Source organism: Gekko japonicus, unplaced genomic scaffold, assembly GCF_001447785.1.
Source record: "Gekko japonicus isolate JY-2015 unplaced genomic scaffold, Gekko_japonicus_V1.1 scaffold10, whole genome shotgun sequence".
Classification (NCBI taxonomy): Eukaryota; Metazoa; Chordata; class Lepidosauria; order Squamata; family Gekkonidae; genus Gekko; species Gekko japonicus.
The window spans coordinates 877089-887507 of NW_015167526.1; the positions used below are offsets into that span (position 1 = coordinate 877089).

A 10419-nucleotide genomic window follows, 5' to 3' on the forward strand; every position below is an offset into this window, starting at 1 on the left:
CCAAAAGGAAGCCACCCCAGCAAAGCCCCCGTTGGTCACTTAACTGTAATGACGCCCTTCTCCTGCATCCGCCCGGGGGTGTCGTGGAGGTCAGCAAACTGCACTGCCACCTGGTGGAAGATTGGGAGGAGGTGATCCTCCCGGCCTTTAAGCTGCTTTTCCAGCTCCTTGCGTTCCTCTTTGGAGAGGTCCCGGGAATCTGTTAACACCGGCAGACAAAAGGGTGATGAACACCTGGAATTCACGGCCACAGGAGGTGGAGGCAGCTACAAGCATGGACGGCTTCGAGAAGGAACTGGATAAACATATGGAGCAGAGGTCCATCAGTGGCTATCAGCCGCAAGGTATAGATGGGTATAGACAAGTTTGGCCTTGGAAAGCAAAATGAAGCAGGGCAAAGGTTAACAGAGTTTTGTCAAGAGAACACACTGGTCATAGCGAACACCCTTTTCCAACAACCTAAGAGGCGACTCTACACATGGACATCACCAGATGGGCAACACCGAAATCAGATTGACTATATAATTTGCAGTCAAAGATGGAGAAGCTCTATCCAGTCAGTAAAAACAAGACCTGGAGCTGACTGTGGCTCAGATCATGAGCTACTCATTGCAAAATTCAGACTTAAACAGAAGAAAATTGGGAAAACCACGAGGCCATTCAGGTTTGACCTAGATCGCATCCCTGATGAATATACAGTAGAGGTGAAGAATAGATTCAAGGGTCTAGATTTGATAGATAGAGTGCCTGAAGAACTATGGACGGAGGTTCTTGACATTGTACAGGAGGCAGCAATCACCACCATCCCAAAGAAAAAGAAATGCAAGAAAGCAAAGTGGCTTTCTGATGAGGCTTTACAAATAGCAGAGGAAAGAAGGAAAGCGAAAGGCAAAGGCGAAAAGGAAAGATTTACCCAACTGAATGCAGATTTCCAGAGAACAGCAAGGAGAGATAAGGAGGCCTTCCTTAATGAACAGTGCAAAGTAATAGAGGAAAACAATAGAATGGGAAGGACTAGAGATCTCTTCAAGAAAATTGGAGAAATCAAGGGAACGTTCCATGCAAAGCTGGCCATGATAAAGGACAAAAACGGTAGGGACCTAACAGAAGCAGAAGAGATTAGGAAAAGATGGCAAGAATACACAGAAGAACTATACAAGAAAGACCTCGATGTCCTTGACAACCACGACGGTATAATCACTGACCTCGAGCCAGACATCCTGGAATGTGAAGTTAAATGGGCCTTAGAAAGCATTACTAACAACAAAGCTAGTGGAGGTGATGGTATTCCAGCTGAACTATTCAAAGTCTTAGAAGATGATGCTGTTAAAGTTCTGCACTCCATTTGCCAGCAAATTTGGAAAACGCAACAGTGGCCACAGGATTGGAAAAGATCAGTATACATTCCAATCCCAAAGAAGGGCAATGCCAAGGAATGTTCAAACTATCGCACAATTGCACTCATATCACACGCTAGCAAGGTCATGCTCAAGATCCTACAAGCTAGGCTTCAACAGTACGTGGATAGAGAACTACCAGAAGTACAAGCTGGGTTTCGAAGAGGTAGAGGAACGAGAGATCATATTGCCAACATTCGCTGGATTATGGAGAAAGCAAGAGAGTACCAGAAAAATATCTACTTCTGCTTCATTGACTATGCTAAAGCCTTTGACTGTGTGGATCACAACAAACTATGGCAGGTCCTTAAAGAGATGGGAGTACCAGACCACCTCACATGTCTCTTGAGAAACCTGTATAAGGGCCAAGAAGCGACAGTTAGAACCGGATACGGAACAACTGATTGGTTCAGCATAGGAAAAGGAGTACGACAAGGATGTATACTGTCACCTTGCTTATTTAATATATATGCAGAGTACATCATGCGAAATGCTGGCCTGGATGAATCACAAGCGGGAATTAAGATTGCTGGGGAAAAGATCAACAACCTCAGATATGCAGATGATACCACTCTAATGGCTGAAAGTGAAAAGGATCTAAAGAGCCTCTTGCTCAGAGTAAAAGAGGAGAGCGCAAAAGTGGGCTTGAAGCTCAACATCAAAAAAACTAAGATCATGGCATCCGGCCCCATCACTCCTTGGCAAATAGAAGGGGAAGTCGTGGAAGTAGTGACAGACTTCACGTTCCTGGGATCCCAGATCACCGCAGACTGTGACTGCAGCCATGAAATTAAAAGACGCCTGCTCCTTGGGAGGAAAGCGATGGCGAACCTAAACAGCATGATAAAAAGTAGAGACATCACCCTGCCAACAAAAGTCCGCATGGTCAAAGCAATGGTATTCCCAGTAGTCATGTATGGCTGCGAGAGCTGGACTATAAGGAAGGCCGAGCGCCGAAGAATAGATTCTTTTGAACTATGGTGCTGGAGAAGACTCTTGAGAGTCCCTTGGACTGCAAGAAGAACAAATCAGTCAATCCTCAAAGAAATCAACCCTGACTGTTCCCTGGAAGGCCAGATAATGAAACTGAAGCTCAAATACTTTGGCCACCAAATGAGAAGGGAGCACTCACTGGAGAAGACCCTGATGCTGGGAAAGATTGAAGGTCAAAGAAGACGGGGACGGCAAAGGATGAGATGGTTAGACAGTGTCAAACATGAAATTGAGCAAACTTCAGAGGACGGCGGAAGACAGAAGGGCCTGGCGGGATCTGGTCCATGGGGTCGCGAAGAGTCGGACTCGACTGGGCGACTGAACAACAAAAATAGATGGGAACTCTCAGTCCGGGGCAAGGGATGCTATGTATTCTTGGTGCTTGATTGCATATGCTACACCCCCTGACATCACCGGAAGTGTGTCAGAAGGCAACACCCACCGCTCAGGGGGGACACGTGTAGATCTGTCCTTGCAGAGGAGGGAGAGCTTGTACCTGAATAAAACTTGGTCTTAAAGGTGCCACTGGACTGTTTTGGACCGGGGGGCCGGGGGGAGCTCTGCAACTTACCTGGCTGCTTCTTGCTCTGACTGAGGGATGCTGGGAGCAGGGGGTGGGGCTTGTTGCATATGCCTGCCCCCTGGGCTCTTTACTGCCGGAGCTCCACTCCTGTGCGCTCCTGCAGGAAATGACCCCTGATCTTTCCTAATGGCTGTAGCAAAAAATTCTAACTCCTTGACCTTTCAAGGTAAATTGGACTGCAAGGGTCTTTATACCCAAAACAAAGCAGTTAGAAGTTAGAAGAGTGTATGCATGAAATGTACCCCAGACATCAGCTTCTCTTACCCAGCTGCTGAGCAATTCTGGCAGATGTGCCATCAATTCTCCTGATGGTCTTCAGCAGATCTTTCCTCCTGAACTTGATCTCCACTGTTCCTTCAGCCTCTAAGATGCCTCCTCTGGAAAGTAAACCCATTTTTGCAAAAAAACCATGGAGCCAGAGGAAGCAGATGCTCCCCAAGGGCTGGAACCAGGTTTTTGCTCTGTTATATGCTGGATATTTCAGTGGGAGACAGTGCAAAGCAAGAAACAATTTCTGGCTGGGTCCTATAGATGAGATCCCTTTGGAGTGCTGTACCCTTGACTTCCCCCAAACCACACTCTGGGGACTAAATGCTCAGGTCAATCCAGTGCTGGAAGCTGTGACACCTGTCTTTAGATTGTCAAACACCTCCCCCCCCCCTCCAAATGTGCCAGGAGCTGGTCTCTTATTTAGAAAGACCCACCGCAATACTCATCGCTTTCTCAGTATGTCTCAGGGCCGTGCACTAAACAGGTCCAAGGGCCGAGACCCTTTCTCCAAAAGAAAAACACAATCCAACCTGTCCCAGGACAGTACATGAGATCCCTCAGATGTATAACCCCTGCTTTAGAATCCTCATCAGAAATAAAAATTGTGGATTTGGGGGTCGGGGATCAGTTTTCAAATCAGGAGATCTGTGTGACAGACAGCACTCCATCTCGAGGTTGCCAGTCACATGACTGCAACACGACGACACAAACTCAGAGCAAGAGAGGCCCGGTTCAGGCCAGATGGAGAGTACGTACCTGCTCTCTTTGTCCGCATACAGTTCCACATAGAGAGGATTGATAGTCGGGTCGATCACCACCCATGACCCACCCCTCAGCTCAGCATGTGGTGGGATGTACACAAGAGCCGGCTGCTTGAACTGCCGGAGACTGTCCACAATATAAGCGCCAAACTTCAGGACTTGGTCGTACATGTCTGCAAACACAGGCTACAAGTTAACGCCGTTTCTGCTCCTGCTGGAGCAACTGACGTTTCTACGTGATGTGGAATGGGAGTTACCTTTCATTCCGCCAGAGAATCCCCTCCAGTTGGCAAAAATCAACAAAGGGAGGCATTCCCGGTCAAAGTCTCTTATGGCCTGAGCTGTTTTAAAGGCCGAATCTGGAAACCAGACCTGCCCGGCCTGCGGGATGATCTAGAAAAGAAAGACAGGCATGTGTAGTGTGGACGTAGAGGAATATTTGATGAGCCACATTTTCAGTATGTAAGGGAAATGGGGGAGTTTGTCTCCAATGCTCCCTCTAAGCTGTGGAGTCTTGTGAGCAAAAATTCCACTTTTTGTGAGCTCCTGGCATTAAAGCTGTGAGCGAGCAATTGGGCTACTGCATAAATTAGTTTGCTCCGGAGCCATCTTGCCTGAGCGAAGACAAAAATGTGTGAGCTGGAGGCTAGAAAACTGTGAGCTAGCACACACTGACTCAGCTTAGAGGGGACACCGGTTCTCTCCTGAAGGTTCTTTCCTCAGCAGCTACCTCTTTTACGCCAGCTCTCTAGAATTCACAGCCCCAACTGGCTCAGTCTTCATGTTTGGCTGTTTAGCAAGAACATTCAAGAATGTAGGTAGAATAGATCAAGATGGGTGGCTGTGTTCGTTTGTCTGTAGCAGCAGATAACAGCAAGAGTCCAGGAGCACCTTAAGGACTAACAAAATTTGTGGCAGGGGAGGAGCTTTTGTGAGTCACGGCTCACTTCTTCAGAAGTGAGCCGTGACTCATGGAAGCTCCTCCCCTGCCACAAATTTTGTTAGTCCTTAAGGTGCTCCTGGACTCTTGCTGTTATCTGCTGCTACAGACAAACGAACACAGCCACCCATCTTGATCTATTCTACCTACATTCTTGAATGTTCTTGCTAAACAGCCAAACATGAAGACTGAGCCAGTTGGGGCTGTGAATTCTAGAGAGCTGGCGTAAAAGAGGTAGCTGCTGAGGAAAGAACCTTCAGGAGAGAACCGGTGTCCCCTCTAAGCTGAGTCAGTGTGTGCTAGCTCACAGTTTTCTAGCCAAGGGAAAGGAGGTTGTAAGCCGCTCTGAGACTCTGAGTGAAGGGAGGGGTATAAATCCAGTCTCCTCCTCCTCCTCTTCATATTGGTACAGTGGCTTTCTCTGCACATGCTACTGAAGGTTTATGACTTTGGAAAGACGGACAGGCATATATTTTGCCTGCAGACAGGGCTATTTTTGGGCAGGAACGCACAGAAATGGAGTTCCAGCTAGCTTCAGAGTTGGCCACGCCCACTACAGCCAAAACCTCTGTGTGTAGCTGCAGAGGGAAGGCCTGCAGAGTGACCCCTGTGACTCCGAGGCGGGCGGGCAAGGGGGCCCCCTGGAAGGCCTTCCCTGGCCTGTCCAAGGACCAGCTTGCCCGGGCTCCCCGCAGCCATGGGGTGCTCGGGCAAGCCAAGGGAAGGCATAGGGGTGTGGCCTAATATGCTAATGGGCTTAAACTGCCTTCCCTCCCCTTCAAGGGGGGACTTGCCCGGGCTCCCCGCAGCCGCGGGGCGCCCGAGCAAGCCAAGGGAAGGCACAGGGGTGTAGCCTAATATGCTAATGGGCTGTGCTGTCAGGGGTGTGACCTAATATGCTAATAAATTTCTGCTGCTGGGTGTGGCCTATTATGCTAATGAGTTCCTGCTGGGCTTTTTCTACAAAAAAAGCCCTGCCTGCAGATAAATCCTTTCCAGGCATACAGAACACACAGCAATCAAAGGAGGCAGCTGCCCTGGGGGAATTTTAGCCACATGAGGCATAGACGGTCCCCATCGTAACACGGTTTGAGAAGAACAAGATGGTGGTAGAAATCTCCATCAAGTCACTGTGGAGTCTTGTGAGCAAAAATCCTACTTTTATGCACAAAGTCACGCTCCTCACCTTTGCCTCCGACTCTGGATTTGCTGGATCTGCCGGCACCGTCAACTCTACAGTCCGGGTCTCTACAGCAATCACGCCCACCGGAATCCCTCCCAGCCTGCTGCAAGGGGTGGCGGGGGGGGGGCGGAGGAGGGGAGAGAGAGACAGTCAACTTCTAAAGCAGTGTTACTTTGCCACTGCCCAGAGTGTAAAAAAAGTAAAATCAAATCAGATTCTCCTTCCAGAAAGGCCAAACATCTTTTCCTTATTATTTATTATTTACTGTCCGCTCTACAGCACCCCGAGAGAGAAATTTTTTAGCAGGAATTCTATCAGTTATGGCAAGCATACCCAGAAACTGAGAAGACTGGGCTCTTGGCTTTCAGATAATGATGCTTATCTGTCCTATTAAGTTTCCCTGTTTGCTTTAGCAGCATCTAAGATTAGATCGAAGGGGCAGGCTGCCTGACGGTGATTAAACCTGTTTTATCTTTCTTTTATTATTGACTAGTAGTTAATTTTAACCCAGATATTAATGGTGCTTTTTAACTTTTTATGACTGCGCTGCTGTATTCTGTATTTTGTAATATGGCCAATGGCTCAATACAATAAACCACTTATTATTTATTAAATGTACAGCCCGCTCTCCCAAGGACTGGCTCAGAGCAAGTAACATCGGTTTATAAACACACACGTAAAAGTTCCAATATCAAACAATTCAATCAATAAAAGACACTAAATACCATACAATGCAATATGATTGAACATCTGTTATTTTAACATTATTTTATGGTATTATTTTAATTGCTCTGAGCCCGTTCGGGGAGGGCGGTATATAAATCTAATAAAATAAAAATAAAATAATATGATCAGTTATATAACATCAAGATGGCATAAAGCCCTGAAGAAGGGGAGTGGCAGGGGGAACCAAAAGGGGAGGGGGGGAAGGGGGAGGCCAATCCGTTAGGTCTTACCGACTGAGAGCCACGTACTGCCCTCAACTGTAGGCCCGGCGGAACAACTCAGTTCTGCAGGCCCTGCGGGATTGCACTAAATCTTTCAGGGCCCTGATCTCTCTCGGAAGAGTGTTCCACCAGGCCGGGGCCACGACTGAAAAGGCCCTGGCTCTCATAAGAACATAAGAGACACCAATGTTGGATCAGGCCAAAGGCCCATCCAGTCCAACACCAGGGACCATCAGGAGGTCCACCAGCGGGGCCAGGACACTAGAAGCCCTCCCACTGTTGCCCCCCCCCCAAGCACCAAGAAGACAGAGCATCCCTTGCCCCAGACCGAGAGTTCCAATCTATACCTTGTGGCTAAGAGCCACTGATGGACCTCTGCTCCATATGTTTATCCAGTTCCCTACATAAGAGAAACCAATGCTGGATCAGGCCAGTGGCCCATCCAGTCCAACACTTGGTGTCACACAGTGGCCAAAATTACCAGGTGCCTCGTTGAGGACAGATGGACGCTCTTTGGGCTGGGGACCACCAGTAGGTTTTTGGTCACTTGAGCATAGTGCTCTGTGGGGGACATCACCAGGACAGGTGGTCCCGAAGGTGTGCTGGTCCCTGACCATCAAGGACTTTAAAGGTCAATACCAGAATCATGAATAAATTGGAGCTAGGGTTACCAAGTGAATTTTACTCACCAGCGGGGAAGCCTCGCCGCGCTCCGGGAGCCGTTCCTTGTCGTGGTCACCAGAAGTGACGCGCGACGTCGATCATGTTGAGGGCGTGGCCCCGATCGTTGGAGGGAAAACCATAGAGTTTTCGCTCCGACGATCGGGGCCACGCCCCCAACGTGATCGACGTAGTTGCATCACCTCTGGTGACGCAGCCACGCTGCGCTTTGGGGGGGGCGGAGTTCCCCCCGGGGCCCGATTCTGCGGCGGTGGAAATCGGGCCTCCAAAGCGGGGGTTTACCTGCCACCCGCCCCCACTTGGCAGCCATAATTGGAGCAGAGGGGATGGGAGCTGGGACCTTGTTCCCTTGCGGGTCTTGCCTAATTTAAACAGTCCTGGAAAAGTAAGAACTCCTGGATTCTCCCCAAACACACACACACACACTGTCAGAGAATCTGCAAAACTACATATATTACGCTAACCCAATGGGGGAGGGTAACTGGGCCATATGTTTATTTAATTCATTCATTTGCATTTATTTAATTCATTCATTTATACCCTGGCCCTTCCTCCCAACGGGGACCCAAAGAGGCTTCCATCCTTCTTCTCTCCTCCGTTTTATCCTCACAACAACCCTCTGAGGTAGGTGAGGCTGAGAAAGTGTGAGTGGCCCAGGGTCACCCAGCGAGCTTCCATGGAACAAGCTGGGGTTCAAACCCGGGTCCTCCCGGCTCCCAGTCCGCCACTCCTAACCACTCCACCACGCCAGCTCTCAGTCTGACCAACGGGAGTCCCCTGACCTTTTTCCGGGCACTGCCACTGGCAGGCCGTTTCAGGATCATCTTGGCAGACACAAAGACTGCAGGCTTTGTTCTGTTTTTTAAAAATACCCCCAGAAGCCGAGATTTTCAGGACGCTGAATTCTGTGCCTGTAATGTACTCCGCCATGACCACGTGTGCGACCGTTGGGCCATGCGGTCAGGCCAAACAGCAGAGCTTCGCTTCCAGGAGAACAATAGTCCAGCGGATCCTAGCCCGCACCTATCAGAGGGCCAGGTCCGCGGCCGAGAGCCTATGGGACTCTCGGCCACTGTAAATAGCCTATAGGGCCTTAGTGGGTGTGTTTTAGGTGGTGGGTTTCTGAGCATATAAGCCGGCCTGTGAGCCGGCTGACCTTTGTCTTGTTCCTGCTTAATAAAAGTACTTTGCTGAAATCACTCAACGCTTCTCAGTACTTTTCAGTGCCAGATGGGAAAAGATATTTAAATACCTCTCTTTCAATATCTGGAAGGCTGTCATTTGGAGGAGGAGGGCAAGGAGCTGTTCCGTTGGCAGCAGAGGATAGGATCCGAAGCAACGGGTTTAAATTGCATGCAGAAAGGTATCAGCTGGATATTAGGAAGAACTTTTCAACCATCAGGGATCAGTGTTCCCTCTATGCTGAGTTAGTGTGAGCTAGCTCACTGTTTTTTAGGCTCTGGCTCATACATTTTTGTCTCAACTCAGGAAGGGTGGCTCCAGAGCAAACTAATTCATGCAGCAGCAAAACTACATGCTCAGAACTTTAAGGCCAGTCGCTCACAAAGTAGAATTTTTGCTCACAGGACTCCACAGCTTAGAGGGAGCATGGTCAGGGTGGTTCAGAGGTGGACTCAGCTGCCCAGGGAGGTGGTGAGCTCCCCTTCACTGACAGCTTTCAAGAAGAGGCTGGACAGATATTTGTCAGAGATGCTCTAGGCTGGCCCTGCATTGGGCAGGGGGTTGGAGTAGATGGCCTCTATGGACCCTTCCAACGCTACGATTCTACATACGTGGAGGGAGGAGGCCAGAGTCACATGATCCGAGCCGTGGGTCCGGCCAATGCTTTAATCGGGCTTTGCCCTCAAAAGGGCAGGGGAGGGTCTTTCGTCAACCCACCCACCCCTTCTCAACCAGAAATGGATGCTCTGCCAATACCTGGCTCTGCCGACCACCACAGTCTGTGCCCAGGACGGCATGATCTCGGCAAAAGTGCCATGGTCAAAGAAACCGCTTTGCCACGATCCTTTCACGGCTGCATGACAAAATGCAATGGAAAACAGAATACCCCACTGTGACCTCTGCGATAGGCAAGCCTGAAGAAAGAAATGTGACTGGAGGGAGGGGGGGGAACGGAACAGCTGCGGAAGCTGCATCTGAAGGCACTGGGGGGACAATTACACACACACACCCCGCCCTCCACGCTGGAAGGACGGCTGCTGTCTGAAAGCGGCCCTTCTTCGTTTACAGGAACTTGACCCTATGGAAACTGCCTTCCAATAACTGATTCAAGTTGATTCAGCTTACTGTGTGTGTGTGTGTGTGTGTGTCTTCAAATACAGACTTTGAACCCAACAAGGGTTAAAAATGAACATGATGATTTGAAGAAGAAGAAGAGAAAAGATTGGATTTATACCCCGCCCTTCACTTGGAGTCTCAGAGCGGCTTACAAAATCCTTTCCCTTCCCCTCCCCACAACAGGCACCCTGTGAGGTGGGTGGGGCTGGGAGAACTCTGACACAAACTGCTCTTTTTCAAGGACAGCTGTGCCAGAGCTTGTGACTGACCCAAGGTCACATCAGCAGGTGCAAGTGGAGGAGTGGGGAATCAAACCCGGTTCTCCCAGATTAGAGTCTGCGCACTTAACCACTACACCAAACTGGC

General features: G+C 49.3%; 1 protein-coding gene across 1 annotated transcript in view; it reads right to left on the bottom strand.

The window, feature by feature from the left end:
* ACACB (acetyl-CoA carboxylase beta) overlaps positions 1–10419 on the bottom strand; it is a 113595-nt gene that overhangs the window by 5949 nt on the left and 97227 nt on the right. Inside the window, exons 45-50 of the mRNA XM_015413261.1 lie at positions 9694–9790; positions 6131–6227; positions 4262–4397; positions 4000–4177; positions 3238–3350; positions 45–199 (exon numbers count right to left, since the gene is read on the bottom strand). Coding sequence (XP_015268747.1) covers positions 45–199; positions 3238–3350; positions 4000–4177; positions 4262–4397; positions 6131–6227; positions 9694–9790 — 776 coding nt within the window. The remainder of the gene's footprint in view (positions 1–44; positions 200–3237; positions 3351–3999; positions 4178–4261; positions 4398–6130; positions 6228–9693; positions 9791–10419) is intronic.